Raw genomic sequence first — 17,214 nt, 5'->3', positions numbered from 1 at the left:
TATAAGTTTAGATGGTAGAAATCTATTATCCAATGAATCAATATCATAATTTTTAAAATAATTTTTATATATAACTAAAACTCATGAGTATTAAAATTTTATAAATTTTTTTTATTGAAATATTGAAAAAGTGTGGCAACCGGGGTGGTTGTCTGTCCATTTCCGTCTCTTAAAAGTGAAAATTCATTATTTGTATTTAAGATCGTATATGTTACGTAACTTTTTTTTTGTTGACAATTACTATGATACGTAACTTATTCACCTGCAATATGTACATTACGTATACATAATTTAATACGGGACCCACGACGCGTAAAAATTCAGAAACAACAATACCAACTCGGCGAGTCTTCATTTCCTTCCATTTCAATTTTACATTATACAGTTACATTACACCATTTAACCATTTTTCCCGCACACTTCTCTCTTCTGTCACTAAGGTTGAGATAGAGAGTGAAACACAACCAAACCACACTCTCAAAGAGCCTTATACCCAACGCAACACAACGCCGTCGTTTTACAGATCCAACATCGTCGTCTTCGATAACAAGTTAGTTGAGAAAATCCCCAAAACAAAGAGCTGGAGTCTCTACAAGATCCCAAGCAATTGAAGGCTCCACCTGCCGCCGCATCTAACGGTCAGATCCGTTACCGATCGCCGTCGTGCACCGAGCTTTACGACGGTCAGTCCAGTAATAACTCTCCACCGTCACACGTCGCCGATCAGCATCACTTGGAGTTCGAATCCACCAAAATGCTGAAGCGTCCTAGCCGTCAGGAGTCACTCTCCGATAAGATCTACAGATTCCGAGGGACTCTGCTTGTTGTCTCGATCCCTCTCCTTCTCATCACGTTTGTTCTTTACATGATGCCTTCGAGCTCGAATTACGAGTCTGCCGGAGAATACGCTCTCGTTAATCGGAAAGTTTCGCCTGATAAAAAATCCAGTGGCTCATATGCCGTCATTTTCGACGCCGGTAGCTCTGGCAGCCGCGTTCATGTTTTCCATTTCAATCATAATCTAGATCTCGTTCATATTGGCAAAGATCTCGAACTTTTCGAGCAGGTCAACACAATTTTCTCCTTTTTATACATAAAAAGTAATATAATATAATAAATACATTCATATGCATCTTACATGGTGTTGGTTTGTGTTTTGCAGCTTAAACCAGGTTTGAGTGCGTATGCTAAGAATCCTAAGGAAGCAGCGGAATCTCTGATTTCGCTCTTAGACAAAGCTGAGAGTGTTGTTCCTCGGGAATTGAGATCGAAGACACCAGTTCGAGTTGGGGTGTGTGTGTGTTTTTGTGTGGCATTGCATTTGTGATTTGTTTGCGTGTTGTTTTTATTTTTTAGTTTCTTTGAAAAAAACTGAATTGAATTTGTATGGTGATGCAGGCAACTGCAGGTTTGAGGTCTTTGGAAGGGGATGCATCTGATAAGATATTGCAAGCGGTAACTATTGCTCTGTCTTCTCAATTTCAATGGCTTAAGAAGCTGTGCAACTATTGCTTTTTTAAGCAGCTGTGCATATTTAGTTTTATTTTAACTTTTTGGTGCTTTGCATTTTGTTGATTTAAGGTAAGGGATTTGCTTAAGCACAGAAGCACGTTGAAATCTGATGCTGATGCGGTTACAGTGCTGGATGGAAACCAAGAAGGTGCTTTTCAATGGGTATGATTTATGAACACAATGCTATCAGTGATTTACTTAAGTTTTTTAATGGTGTGCCTATGGCTTTATGCTGCCAATCACTAGTAATATATGAATGCATCAAGACTAGAATGTAACTTAACTAGAGGAGAATTGACAAGTTTTATTTACACAGATTGTATTGTTAACTGTGTAGACTATAGGGAGGGAAGGGAATACATATTTGAAACTAGGGAATTCATATTTGAAACTGTTCCATATCTTTCATAGTTTGCTTGATGGTTTATGGGGATTGTGGGATTTAATACTGTATAATGGTATTTTGTTTTGCGGTGTTATGTTTTTGTCCTTTTCTAATATGAAGTGATGGGGTGGTATTTGAAGGATAAGGGCCGATCGAACTCTCTTCTATTATTGTTTTATGTTGATGAAATTAAGTTTAGTCATACTTGTACTTACCGTTGGACCGTTCCCCTTGTTCTATCCATAATTTAGTCTTACTGCAACACTTTACTCAGTTTTGATTGATAGGCCTGATGTTTATTGGTTTTGGATCCTCTCATGTTGAAATTTAACGTGGGAGTTATTTTCTTGAATATTAACTTTATAATCCACTTTGCTACTATTTTAAACTTTTTAGTCCTGTTTTGATTTTGATTTCTGAACTTTCAAGGTGCTATCATGTCCCTCTATTTGCTAGAAATAGAATACAGAACAAAATTGATTTGACAAGTTTGTTGAGTTGTTCAACACAATTCCTAGTTGGAGGTCTGGTAAAAAAATAAAGTACAAGAAAAGAGCCTTACGAGTGCTAATAGAAAAGCCCGGAAATAAGAAGGCAGCACAATTGTAAAAAATGAATTTGTGCTAAGTAGACCCAATCTCTTGAAAGCGAACTCTACCACAAAAGATAAGAGGGATAAAATTCTAAATACATAATTAACTCATCATCAATTTAGGTCCTTCTGGTCTCCATAAGGAATGAATTGTACCCAAATTTTTACGTCATTTTTATTACTCGATAGGCAATGGAACATATTTGGTTAAATGGCAATGTAAAACTTTTCTTTTGACTGTACAGTAAGAATATCTTCTTGGCTCTAGCCAGCTTAATGGTTCTATTTTATTTTGAGGAAAGCCGTTAGTAAATATGTTGCATAAGCTGATTTCATAGCAGTGTGAGGTGACAACTGTTGGACACCGCACTGAAACATTAGATGAACAATGCCACCAATTAATTAAGGTATAATAGTTCAGTCATTACTGAACTTTTATTCTACCAATGTCTAAAAAATTTCATTAACAGAGCTTGCAAAAATAAAGATATGCTGTATTTCTGAAACTGTATTTTGGAGAACAGACATGCCAACCAACTTGTGGAGAAAGCATGATATTTAAAAAATGGTTCAATTTGATAATGTTTTGCTGTACAATAATAGTTTCAAAACAGAGATGGGTAATAATATCACATTGATAACATCTCATAATAGTTTGATAATAGTTATTTGCTGTACTTTAAGAGTTTGGAAATAACCAATGGAGGTTGTTCCACTTGGTAAGGAATTGACTCATACCCCGCAAGGGCGTGAGTTCAACTCCGGCTTCTGGCATGGATTCAACTCCTGCTGCTAGCGTAAGGACCTCATTGGTTACTAGTCCGTAAGCATCTCTGTCGACACTCTCTGAATGTTGAGTTCTACCTTGACCCTGACGAACCTACCCGGAACCCAACTCGCCTAGATTGTTTTCATAAAAATGATAATATGGAAATAGGGATAAGTATGGATAACATTACAAGATTTATGAAATTCTGAAACAACGGTGAGCAGCATTATCAGAGTTTATAACGTCGATGATTTGAATGGATAACATTACAAGATTTATGAAATTCTGAAACAAGGGTGAGCAGCATTATCAGAGTTTTATAACGTCGATGATTTGAACTCTAAAGAACGACATAAGGCATGTTAGCTTGATTCTTGTTCCTGATTGTTAGATTCCAAAAACTTGCTCCTAGTTATACCATAATGTGGAAAACAAGATGTTTAAAAGTAAGGTTCATTCTGACAAATGATTTTTTTTAATAGCTAAACAAGAACCATATATTAAAAAAATAAAAAACTTCACTACAAGGACAACCATAAACCGAAGTGCTCAAGAGAAGCAGAGGAAGAAACAAAAGCGAAAAACTACAGAAGAAAAATCAGACCACAAACTAACAAGAACAGCCTGACCAGATCGCAAATCCGAAGATCAACTTGAAGCCTCAGACACAACAACCTCCGGAGAGAGCAAGCTGGAGGAAAGCAGACACGATCACCTGCACATAAATCAACACAAAGAAGGGAAGCTGGCCACCCAAACATAAATCAGACCACTAAATGCCAAGCCACTTGAGCGGGTCTTGCTCCCTGTCTGCCAGAGAACCTCCCAAACCCGGAGCATGGGCTTGGATCTACCTCCACGCCAATCTAATAATCACATACGTCCAATGATTTACTGAGGAACTTTCCCGGCTAAAAAAGATTTTTTTCCGTATTTCCAAATTATCCAAACCACCGAATGGCAGATTGAAACCAAGGCTAAAGACGTCTGTTTTCCATATTTAAGGCATTTGTTCCACTGGATGGTTTTAGGAATGAACTTAACACTGTAAAGTGTGGAACTGTGGATTCCTCTGAAGAACCACATTATGTGTTTTATGGACGGGCATCGTCAGTGTTCTAAAACATGGATGATCTGAACCCTGAAGGACATAAGGCGTCGGCTTGTTTCTTGTTCCTTATTGTTAGATTCCAAAGATTTGATTATAATCCTGCCATAATACAAAATAGTGAAGATATTTGAATAAATAATGATTCATTTTTGACAATTGCAAATTGTTCCTCTGGCTGAAATTTTGTCTTAATCAGTTCAACAATGAAAAGCTTGAGGTTCCTTTGCATACACAAAATTCCTTCACCTACAGTTTTCTTTAGCATAATTGAATTTTTTTTCTTTTCTATTTGATGAGGAGAAGGGTATGAGCAATGCTTAGATATATATCATAAAAATACAATTTACTAAAAAATCTACTAAATGGTCTTCAGAACACTAGAAAGTAGAAAGTTAGAAATCCTATATTTTCTTTGAAGTTATATACTGAATATATTCTCCAATAGCTTGTCTTCAGAACACTAGAAAGTAGAAAGTTAGAAATCCTATATTTTCTTTGAAGTTATATACTGAATATATTCTCCAATAGCTTTTCCTAGCCACTAATTCACACTGGTAGAAAGCATTTATTTTGGTCCATAGTTTAATAGTTAAAAGCATCCACATGAACTACTAATTGTTAGTAACAGAATAAAAAATAGTGTTTTCTCTCTTCAAAAGAGCTGATGCAGTATGTTTGTGTTACCTTGTCTTGTTTTATAATAGGTCACCATTAACTATCTATTGGGAAACTTGGGAAAAGATTATTCCAAGACTGTTGGGGTAGTTGATCTTGGAGGTGGATCTGTTCAAATGGCATATGCCATCTCTGAGTCTGATGCTGCCACGGCTCCAAAAGTAAAGGATGGAGATGATCCATATGTCAAGGAGATGTTCCTGAGGGGAAAAAAATATTACCTCTATGTTCACAGGTTTTTCTACTTGAAATGCTAATAAATGTTTTTTTTTTCTTTGTTTACAGCCTTAAGCTTTTAGTAGCATTAACTCATGAACCTAGTCGATACTTACACTGCAGTATTTTTCATGACAGTATTTGGGTTCCAATCAATAGATCTTTTTTAGCCGACTAATAGATTTTTTTTTACTTCTTGCTTTCAGTTACTTGCGCTATGGTTTACTAGCTGCTCGTGCAGAGATTTTAAAGGCTTCCGGTGATGCTGAAAACCCGTGTATCTTATCTGGCTATGATGGTAATTACATCTCCTTCTCTGTATGCCCAGTTCTACTTTGATTGAGTTACCCTTTCTGTATGCATGGTACTATTTTGACTGAGTTGCATTTCAGCTCTTTTAATTGAGTTGATACAGAAAAAGGGCTCCGAACAATTAGATTTTTTATATGCCTTTTCTTCCTGTCTTAAAGTTCTGATGACAAGTGGATCTTTTAAACACCTTAGGATCTTACAACTACGGAGGAAAGAAATTTAAGGCATCATCCTCTGGAGCAAGCTTAAATGAATGCAAAAGCACAGCTCTCAAGGCTCTCAAAGTCAACGAGTCATCGTGTACACATATGAAGTGCACTTTTGGTGGGATATGGAATGGTGGAGGTGGGGATGGACAGAAAAACCTCTTTGTTGCCTCATTTTTCTTTGACCGGGCTGCTGAGGTAATTACTTTTTCATGTAATGGTTCTTGGAATGATTGACTGCATTGCTTCTAATTCTACTGCATTGCCAATCTTATCACTTTACTTATTCACAGGCTGGTTTTGCTGATCCAAACAAACCAGTTGCAATAGTTCATCCTATGGATTTTGAGGAAGCTGCCAAGCAGGCTTGTCAAACGAAATTCAAGAATGCCAAATCCACTTATCCACGAGTTGAAGAGGGGAACCTTCCATATCTTTGCATGGATCTTGTTTACCAGTATACCTTGCTTGTTGATGGGTTTGGTAGGTTTTGTTCTAAAATTTGGATAGTTATACATGACAATGTTTCTACAAACTCTTTGTAACCCATCTTCCCGCACCTTTTGCTTTCACTTGTTTGCAGGCATATACCCATGGCAAGAGATTACATTGGTAAAGAAAGTTAAATACGAAGATGCCCTTGTTGAGGCAGCTTGGCCGCTAGGAAGCGCCATTGAAGCTGTATCAGCTACATAACAGCATCAGAATAATGAGTTTGATTACTCATCCGAAACCTTGCGGTATGGATTTTGTGGTGAAACACTGCCTGTTGTTATTCATGACGATCAGAGATTATTTCAGGCAAAATTGGAATTGGATATAGGTCTACTTTTCTGGAATAATGGGAGATTGCAGCTTCATTATTTTTCATACATAATTAATTCACAACATATCTGATTTACAGCTCCGGCAGATTCATTCGATTCATTAAGTGCATTTATATATTGTCTTGAGAGATGAACAAAATGGTGATGCTTACACCATTTCATTTTTGTTTAAATGGTTTCATTCCTGATTATAGTTAGTCCTTTATTTCTTCTCTTGTTAGCAACACCTATTTGATTGGCATGCGTGGGACTAATCATTTTAGTTACCTTTTCCTTGTGAATCTGTGATCCGATAATTCTCGTTTTTGTTGTTTTTGGTCAATTAATTCGTTGGCTATACTTACACAGAATGTTTTGATGCATATCAAAAATGTAAATGGGGCCATGTTAATCCCACAAATTCTTGAGATTATTATTTTCATAGTAATCCAAGGGTAAAGTTTACTAATGGTTTAATCAAAATCTCAAATATTTTAATCAATTAATGTGAAATAATTAAAAATTGTCTTAGTAAAGAATGCATATGCCAGTTGAATTATAGGAAATTTAAATGATAAACAAAATGAATGTTTAATGATTGTTTATAAGACGACAATTTGAATGATTCTTTACAAGATACGGTGATGTGGGCATAACATAATTTATAACCTAAAATGTGTAATTGATGAAACAACTTATGTTAAGTTGATGGTTCAGTATATTTTCTTTTTGAGGAGCTGATGTTTTAATTTATAATCGATGATTCTACGAAGATTTTGACATCATTACACATGGCAAGAGGAAAATGGATTAAATAATAATAGTATTTCGATAAGAATCATCCTTAGCCAAGGGGGGCGAAATGTTATATTAAACTTGAAATGAGTACTTAGTTTGTTTTAGAATATCATTCTCCCGAATTCGACAAGGATAATTTGAAAATGAGAATTTAGTTTGTTTTAGAATAACATTCTCATGAATTCGCCAAGGACCGTTGGTCGATAGTGGCAATTGAAGTGAAACGATGAGATCAAATTGTGTAACTGTCTTTTGGTCGTATCCATGCATCAAACACATGTGAAAGCAAATTTAGAAGGGTGAAAACCATGCAACTAGATACATGTTGATCGCTAAGAATAAAGTTGTTACATACATTTATTTATGTATTACTATATATAGGGATTCTAGTGTTACGATTCAAGGTGACAATATCATTAAAAAAACTCCAAAAACTCAAAGTACTCAAACAAGAGTGAGAAACGACAATACACCATTCTTTACATATTTAAGCAAGATTTTGTTTATTAATTTTCACATTCCTTCAGCAATTTACTTGTCTTTTATCTTATATTTTTTACAAGAATATCTACACCATCAAAATTCCTTACTTTTCTTTACAAGTTTTTACTTTATTTCCTTACAAAGTTGAATCTATTCTATTTTTACAACAAACAATCAAACACTCTTTTAAAAATTTACGCACATATGTCCTAGGATTCACTAGTAAATCCTGCAAGTAACTTTTCTAAAAGATTAGTGATTGTTTATCAAAAATAGGAGTAAAGAAATTGCCACGCCTAGTGGGACCTTTGTGCGAAATTTGTAAATTTACAATGATTGTGTTTTTCTTTTATGAACCGTTACTTCATGCATGAAATGCACTTGGTATTCGTGTGTGTATGCGTTTAAGAAGTGGAAAAGCTTTGTCTAAGATGACACGTGAGTTTATGAATAACCCTACTTCTAACTCACAGAACAATTCTCAAAATGCAGTAGAACAATCAGTCAGATCGACGATCGAAGATGCAACTGTTTTAACTCCTATTTGAACACTGCTCCCGTGGCGTCATCGACACCAATTTCGTCGACACCAACACAAGGGGAAATTCCTCTACAACCATGGAGTCTCCCAATTAACTCCACAGTCGTAAGATCAACTTTGGGGGACCCTAGGTTACAATTCCTTCCAAATTTTACACTTCCTTTGGGCAACAGAGAATACCCATATGGTATGTCAACAACGATGATAATAAACCTTTATTCCAATGCGTCAACTTATGCAGATAACGTAATGGTTATTGTGCTACCATATAACCCACATTCTGCCTCAGGTTCGATAATAAATAACCCTAGTCGAACGGTGCCACTACCGGGAGGATCAAAATTTCCCCCCTTAAACGATGTCGACTTTGAATACGATATCCTTTATGTCTATGAGACACCAAATGGACGAAAGTAAGCATGTTAACCCAACAGATTGGTATGGTGTTCAATCCCCTGATTCAGAATACCAACCGAAGTTATGAACTATTAGCTAATCAGATGGGTCGAATAGGAGACTTCTTCGACGCTCCTCAGGTCCAAGAGAGACCAACTCCTCAAATCTCAAATTCCATGCAAGTAGAGACACCTAATAATGGGAAAGCCCCTGTCAAACAATGACAACAACAAAGGGGACTTCGACACATGAAACCTCCCATACATAGAGAGGACGAAGAATACATAGGCCAAAATAACGCAAGGCCAATAATGATAAATAGAAACCAATATGCCGACCAAATACTTAGAAATGTCCAACAAAATAAATTTTTGGGGGAAAAACAATATAGAGAACGTGGTCGACATAAAATATAGTCTATCGGATACTTGACTGCAAGTGCACAGTCTAGTCGTTTTAGTTTTAAAAGATATCGAACCCACAGGGACCGATGGTCAAACTAATGCTATCGATGTTACTATGTTTAGCTAAGACGATGATCTTTAGAGGTTTGGTTGAATAAAAGTTAAATCTAAAGAAAATTAAGTTTTAAAGATAATATTAATGAAGGGATATCAGTATGCAACACATTAATTATCGGGGATTCAATAATTCACCGGTGTATATTTTAATTACCAAATACCTTTCAGTAGAAAATACTCATTTAAAAGGCTTTATCTCACACTCTCGTGATTGTTGACTCGGACTATACTTTTAAGTCAGAATGTACGCTCTCGCTGTCCCATTTGAAGTTAATAATACTTTTTGAAAATAGATAAGTTCTAATTGCTTTTAAAGTGCTCTCACTGTTTTTAAAATCAATGCCTAGTTTTTACTATCCAGTTCGACCCTCACGCTCTCGCGATTGTCGGTTCTAACCTTAGTTAATTTCCCACTCTCGTGGCAAAACCGTATTAAATAGCTTCTCACTCTCGTGACAAAGTTAATTAAATTCAAATTAAAAACCACAGCCAGAAAGATTATTTGAGAAAAGAAGTTTACACCGCTTATTATTAAATCCCGTATAATTAAATTATTTACATACCGATATCGGTAGTTTAGCCGGACATGTTAAATAATGCAAACACAAACGAACATAAACAAATTGACAATAAACAAAACATAATTATTTAATAATAAAGCAATAATATTAATAATTGAATAAAAACATGGAACTTTGATTAATCGAATGTGCCGAATCTTGAAGTACTTGAGCAGTCCTCCACAAGTCGGTAGGATTCTGCTTCTTCGAAACAATTGCTTAAACTAAATTAAATAAATTGCAGTAGTTCCCCAATGTAGGAAACTGCTACTTTTGGATAAATGAAAAACAGAATGGAAAGGGAAAAATCAAAGCTCTGAACGGAACGGTAAACAAATTGCGGTAAAAGAAAACAATGTTTGCTGAAGAAAAATAATGGAAAACAAAATTGCAGTGGAGAAATAAATGCAGAGGAATAGCTTGAGAGTTGGCTTCAGAGAGAAAAATCCAGTCTATCCGTAGGTTTCTGATCACACTAAAATTTACGTATTTTTGACTCCGATTTCACATGCATTCTAGTCATTTTATTGTCATTTTATTGTGTTATTACTGTGTTTTCCTTTGTTTTCAGGTTTTTACTTTAATCGGAGCCCCGATCGAGAAAAGGAGTGAAAAAGGGCTAAAAACCCTAAAATTCAGCATTTTGTGCTTATGGCTTACCCCATGGCGGGCGCCACAGACCAAGCCATGATGTGTCCAATTCAAACTTCCATCAACTCCCACGTTCTCCCACCACTTCCACTAAGGCGCCCCACTTTGTGCTTGTGGCGGGCGCCATGGCCTTGTGGTGGGCGCCACAAGAGGAAAACAGTTTCCTCTATTTTCAAGTTGAAGGGAATCCAAGTCAATTCCACCTTTTTTATTTGCTTATAAATAGAAACGCGAATTCAGTTTTACAACCACCCAAACTTAGAGCAGACGAAGATCCGAACGTTGGAACAAGGCGAAATCAGAAGCAACTTTGTTTCACTTAGGCATATATTCAGTTTTATAAAGTGGTAATCGCTTCGCATTGGAGTGTTACCACAATTGTGTAATTGAGTCTGTGATAGAGTCAGTACTCGAGTTTGGAGCACTTTGGAAGAAAGTTAATCCTGCCGCCATTTTCTTTTCCGCATTGCAATTTACTCAGCCCTCCGATTGGAGCAGGTTTTTATTACTCGCCTTTACTTTATTTATTTCCCGCACTCGCTTTTAATTCATTTATTTCCTGCACTCGCTTTTACTTTATTTATTTTCCGTACTCGCTTTTACTTTATTTATTTCCCGCACTCGCTTTTACTTTATTTATTTCCCGCACTCGCTTTTACTTTATTTATTTCCCGCACTCGCTTTTACTTTATTTATTTTTCGCACTCGCTTTTACTTTATTTATTTTTCGCACTCGCTTTAAATTATTTACTTTCCGCACTCGCACTACTTTTATTTATTTTAATGCACTTTTACTTTACCATGTCTAGCTAAATTTATAAGGCTAGAATGTAAGGATCGTAATTAAACCAGTAATCCGTACAATTGTTCGTAGAAACACTTAAAGGGTTATTTTAACTTTCAAATTAAGTTTTCCCGCACTTCAATTCCGTTGGGTAAGATCGAAAGCCGTCCAACGTCTTTTTAAACTTAATTGTTTTTAACTATTTCAAAAACAGCGAAAGCGCTTTGTTTAGTTCATTAGGAGTTTTTAACATTAAGAAGAAAAGAGATTTTAAAACTATTTTCGGACGCGTTTATAAGTTTAGAGACTGGTTCATAAGAACCTCTTTCGGTTAAGAAATCCAGGTTATAATACTTTTCAACTTAGTCAAGATACTACATTTCTTAAAAATAAGTTTACTACTCTAACGCAATGCGCGCCTTTTTATAAGTGACAATAAGAGGGTTTGATTAGGGAGTACAACTCGGTTCTGAATACGCGAAAGCGACAGTTCCTGTTAAATTAGTTCTTTTCAAAGTAGGAAACATTGCCCATAAGTAGTTCTATTAGCAGGTACTTGGATTATCAACTGATTACGTGAATTACATTCGACCCTGTCTTTAAAAATTATATTCTATTTTCAATACTTTACTTTTCATTGCACACTACAAAAACACCTATTTTGACTGCCTTTGATAAACACCATAACAACAGATAACGATAGATTGACACTTGGTCTCTGTGGTTCGATAATCTTTTATATTACTCTGACGCGTTCGTACACTTGCGAACACCAAGTTTAACAACGCATCAAGTTTTTGGCGCCGTTGCTGGGGACCAATTTCGTCAAATTTCATTTTCCTGTTGTTATATCGTTTAGACTTAGGTTATTTCCCGCCGGTCGATGCGAAGAACTCGCAGCACCGAAAGTTTAAGTTTAGTAAATCCTCTGGCGGAACCTGAACGTTACGCTCGCGCACGTTTATTCTTTCATAGAATTAAGAGAGCTATGGCCGAAGATCAAAACCAAAGACCTCTTAAGGACTTCGCTCAACCATCTAATGAAGAACCTAGTTCTAGTATAGTAAACCCAATCATACCAGCCAATAATTTTGAACTTAAACCATCCCTGTTGCAACTAGTGCAACAGAGACAATTCGCGGGTCTCACTACCGAGAACCCTAACCAACATTTAAAAATATTTCTTCAATTAGCAGATACTTTTAAAACCAATGGAGCTTCTCCTGAGGCAATACGTTTAAGATTATTTCCTTTTTCCCTCAAAGATAAAACTCTATCATGGTTAGATTCCCTTCCACCCAATTCCATTACGACTTGGGATAACCTTAGAAGAGTTTTTCTTGCTAGATATTTTCCCCCGAGTAAGACCGCCGTTCTTCGAAACCATATAACTAGATTTACCCAAAACCAAGGAGAATCGTTGTTCGAAGCTTGGGAGAGATATAAAGAGTTGTTACGAGCATGCCCACATCATGGTTTAGAAAATTGGTTAATCATTCAAACCTTCTATAATGGACTTCATTATAACACAAAGATGACCATCGACGCTGCCACAGGCGGTGCTCTGATGAACAAACCTTACCCTGAAGCTAGTGCCCTCATCGAAGATATGGCTCAAAACCATCAATCATGGGGAGTCGAACGAGCGACAGTTGAGAAGAAGGAAGCCCAAGGAGGAGTGCATGAACTAAGCTCTATAGACATGATGCAGGCTAAAATGGACGCATTAGCCCTTAAAGTCGAGCATATGTGCATAAACCCGAATACTGTAGCCGTAGTTTCGTCGGATTGTGAGATATGTGGAACCCAAGGACACCAATCTGCCGAATGCAGTCTATTGAACGAAACCCACTCCGAGCAAGTGAACTACACCCAAGGGAACCCATATTCAAATACCTATAACCCTGGATGGAGGAATCACCCTAACTTCTCCTATAGAAACAATAATCCAATTCAAAATAATGCACCTCCGAGACCTAGTTATCAAGCCCCTAGATCAAATCAACCTATGCAACCTGTACCACCAAAACCGATTGAGAAAATTATGGAAAATTTTATCACCGCTCAAACCCAACAAAACAAGGAGTTCATGAACCAAAACATTCATGTTAACGAATTGATTACTCAGTTAGGAACCAAGGTTGACCAAATAGTTACTCATACCAAGATGCTTGAAACACAGATCTCTCAGGTAGCTTTAAACCAAGCCCCTTAGACTACACCTGGAGGACAATTCCCTGGACAACCTCAACAAAATCCGAGAGGATAAGCCAATGCCATTACCCTACGAAGTGGGAACGCTTATGATGAGCCACCAAACCCAAGATTAAGTGAACCCGAAACTTCTAAGGAATGTACCAAACCCCCAGACGAAGTAAAGGAACTAGAGGAATCTGAAAACCAGGAAGGTCGAGATAAAGGAGAAGAACCTAAAGATAAAATTTACGTACCGCCCCCGCCATATAAACCACCTATACCATATCCCCAAAGACTCAAACAAACCCAGATCAATAAACAGTACCAAAAATTTATTAAAGTTATAGAAAAACTTCATGTAGAAATCCCTTTCACAAAAGCCATCACCCAAATACCTTCTTATGCAAAGTTTCTAAAAGACATCCTTACCAATAAACGTAGACTTGACGATCCGAAGCCTTTGGAATGTAATGCTATTTCCGAGGACAAATTAGCAAAGAAAGATAAAGATCCTGGAAATTTCTCCATTCCTTGCCTGTTGGGTAATCATGTCATCGATAAAGCTTTTCTAGACTTAGGAGCTAGTGTGAGCTTAATGCCTCTAGCAGTTTGTGAGAGATTAAACTTGAGAGAATTACAACCCACTAAGATGTCACTTCAGTTAGCCGATAGATCTGTTAAATATCCGATAGGCATTTTAAAAGATGTTCCTGTTAGGATAGGTCAACTATTTATCCCTACTGATTTTGTCGTCATGGACATCAAGGAGGACAATGATATACCAATTCTTCTAGGTAGACCATTCTTATCAACTACAGGAGCCATAATAGATGTCAAGAAAGGAAAGTTGACATTTGAGGTAGGTGACGAGAAAATAGAATTTATACTTTCGAAATTTCTTATGGCACCTGTGATGGGAGACTCTTGTTATGCCTTAGATATCATTGATGAATGTGTTAGAGAATTAGAACAAAAAGAAATTATTAAGTTACCATCGACCCCCATAAAGGAAGATGATGACTTTAAAGAACCTTACATCGATGATAACCTTTACGAATGTTTATCCCTTACTCCAGATCCTATGCCATGCCCTAAGAAACCAACCTTAGAACTTAAGGAACTGCCTAAGAACCTGAGATATGAGTTCCTCGATGAAAAGATGAACCGTCCAGTTATAGTCAGTGCTACCTTGAGCCAAGAGGAGACGAACCAACTTTTAGACGTTTTACGAAGATATCCCTCAGCCTTAGGATATAATATCTCTGACCTGAAAGGTATAAGCCCATCCGTATGCATGCATCGGATTTCGCTCGAAGAAGATTCAAAACCCTCTAGGAAGCATCAGAGAAGAATAAACCCTATAATGAGTGATGTTGTTAAGAAGGAAGTTCTTAAGTTACTTGAGGCAGGTATAATCTATCAGATCTCGGATAGTAAGTGGGTGAGCCCTGTGCATGTAGTACCTAAAAAGGGAGGCATCACAGTCGTGCAAAACGATAAAGGCAAACATGTAGCAAAACGTTTAGAGGGAGGATGGCGGATGTGTATAGATTATAGAAAATTAAATAAAGCAACTAGGAAGGATCATTTCCCTTTACCATTTATTGACCAGATGTTGGAGCGTCTAGCCAGACACTCTTACTTCTGTTATTTAGATGGATACTCTGGATTCTTCCAAATACCTATTCACCCAAAAGATCAAGAAAAAACTACCTTTACATGCCCTTATGGAACTTTTGCCTACAGACGAATGCCTTTCGGCCTCTGTAACGCCCCAGCTACTTTCCAACGCTGCATGATGTCAATCTTCGTAGATTACCTAGATGGTATCATGGAAGTGTTTATGGATGATTTCTCGGTTTGCGGATTCGATTTCCACAATTGTCTTGCTAACCTTGAGAAAATCCTGGAGAGATGTGTGGAGGTGAACCTCGTGCTAAATTGGGAAAAATGTCATTTCATGGTAACCGAAGGAATAGTTTTAGGACATATAGTTTCCGAAAAAGGTATAGAGGTAGATAAAGCTAAAATAGAAGTTATAGAAAACCTAAAACCACCAAAAACAATCAGAAAAGTCCGAAGCTTTCTTGGACACGCTGGATTCTACCGGCGTTTTATTAAGGACTTCTCCAAAATAACTAAACCGTTAACTGGACTTTTAATGAAAGATGCTGAATTCATTTTCGACGAAAAATGTAATGACGCATTTAATCTTTTAAAGCAAACATTAATCTCAGCACCCATTATGAAACCGCCCGATTGGTCGGAACCTTTTGAGATAATGTGCGATGTTAGTGATTATGCAGTTGGAGCCGTTCTAGGACAAAGGAAAGATAAAAAATTACATGCCACTTATTATGCCAGTAGAACCCTAGATGTTGCCCAACTTAACTACGCAACAACTGAAAAAGAATTACTCGCTGTGGTTTTCGCTATAGACAAATTTAGATTTTATCTAGTAGGAGCAAAAATTATTGTTTACACCGATCATACTGCCATTCGTTACCTATTAAGTAAAAAAGATGCCAAGCCCAGGTTACTCCGATGGATTCTATTACTACAAGAATTTGATTTAGATATAAGAGATAAAAAAGGCACTGAAAATGTAGTAGCCGATCACCTTTCTAGGCTAGAACATCTAAAACTTGAACGAGTACCCATAAATGATGATTTCGCCTACGATATACTGATAGCTAAAGTAGAAACCATTGAAGACAATAACCTAGATCCTTATGAGCATTCCCAAAATTCCTTAGCAATAAGTAACGTACCCTGGTATGCAGATTTCGTTAATTACCTAGCTGCTGATATAGTACCCCCTGATCTTGACTACCACCGCAAGAAGAAATTCTTCCACGATGTAAGAAACTTCTATTGGGACGAACCGCTCCTTTTCAAAAGGGGTAAAAATGGAATTTTTCGCCGTTGCGTCCCAGAAGAAGAGGTAAATAATATTATCGAGCATTGTCATTCTGCACCTTATGGTGGACATGCGAGCACCTCTAAGACATACGCCAAGATTCTTCCCCGGCAACGGCGCCAATTTGTTGAAAAGTATATCTTCGGCAAATATTTTTATATCGTATCCACAGAGATTGGTTGATATTACCGCCGTTCTATAATCCAAAGGTTATAAGTTTAGAAAGTAACAAGGTTGTTTTAGTTGGAAAGTTATCTTGTGAGTAAATGTCACTAAAAACAGTAAAATGGTTTTAATCTAATATAAAAGCTTGGCAAGATTGGAGTTCACTATTTCAAATGCTTATGATTCCTTATGATAAATAAATAGATTCAAGATTATTGATGATGTTCAAGTATCCTCTCAAAGTCATTTATGTCTAAATGATATTGTGATAATCACTATATTGATCCTTAGACGATCTCTCCACCTAACTATCAATATAGCAATCTTTAATGCTTAATACCAAAGAAGAGTAATGAATAAATCTATCTCTACAACTTATTCACTACTTGAAAATCTGTTTTATGTCAAGACTCAAATAATCTCTCTCGACAACTACTCAAATCTGGTTTTCAACTTAGGGCAAAAACAGTATTCAATACATCAACAATCTTTATCATATATATAAATCAAATGGAATACATAAACATATGAGAATAGCTACTACCTCCAATCTTGACAAAAGGGAGTTTATCTCCTCATCATCATTGTTACAAAGCAGAATATTAAAGAAGAAAA

At 36.7% G+C, this 17,214-nt stretch overlaps 1 protein-coding gene and 1 non-coding gene across 2 annotated transcripts; one reads left to right on the top strand and one right to left on the bottom strand.

The window, feature by feature from the left end:
- The first annotated feature begins 361 nt into the window (after positions 1 to 361).
- On the top strand, positions 362 to 6,886 carry LOC127126682 (apyrase 2). Its single transcript, XM_051055638.1, has 9 exons — positions 362 to 1,066; positions 1,163 to 1,291; positions 1,399 to 1,455; positions 1,582 to 1,674; positions 5,074 to 5,279; positions 5,467 to 5,558; positions 5,765 to 5,976; positions 6,072 to 6,261; positions 6,362 to 6,886. Exons 1-9 carry the CDS (start codon positions 755 to 757, stop codon positions 6,472 to 6,474), a joined length of 1,404 nt encoding a protein of 467 aa, XP_050911595.1. The 5' UTR covers positions 362 to 754; the 3' UTR covers positions 6,475 to 6,886.
- Positions 6,887 to 12,690: 5,804 nt separating this feature from the next.
- On the bottom strand, positions 12,691 to 12,797 carry LOC127133239 (small nucleolar RNA R71). Its single transcript, XR_007807227.1, has one exon. It is a non-coding gene; the product is annotated as a small nucleolar RNA R71 (small nucleolar RNA).
- Positions 12,798 to 17,214: the final 4,417 nt, after the last annotated feature.

The sequence above is a fragment of the Lathyrus oleraceus genome, chromosome 3 (assembly GCF_024323335.1).
Source record: "Lathyrus oleraceus cultivar Zhongwan6 chromosome 3, CAAS_Psat_ZW6_1.0, whole genome shotgun sequence".
Classification (NCBI taxonomy): Eukaryota; Viridiplantae; Streptophyta; class Magnoliopsida; order Fabales; family Fabaceae; genus Lathyrus; species Lathyrus oleraceus.
This window is presented reverse-complemented; position numbering and strand designations above follow the sequence as displayed.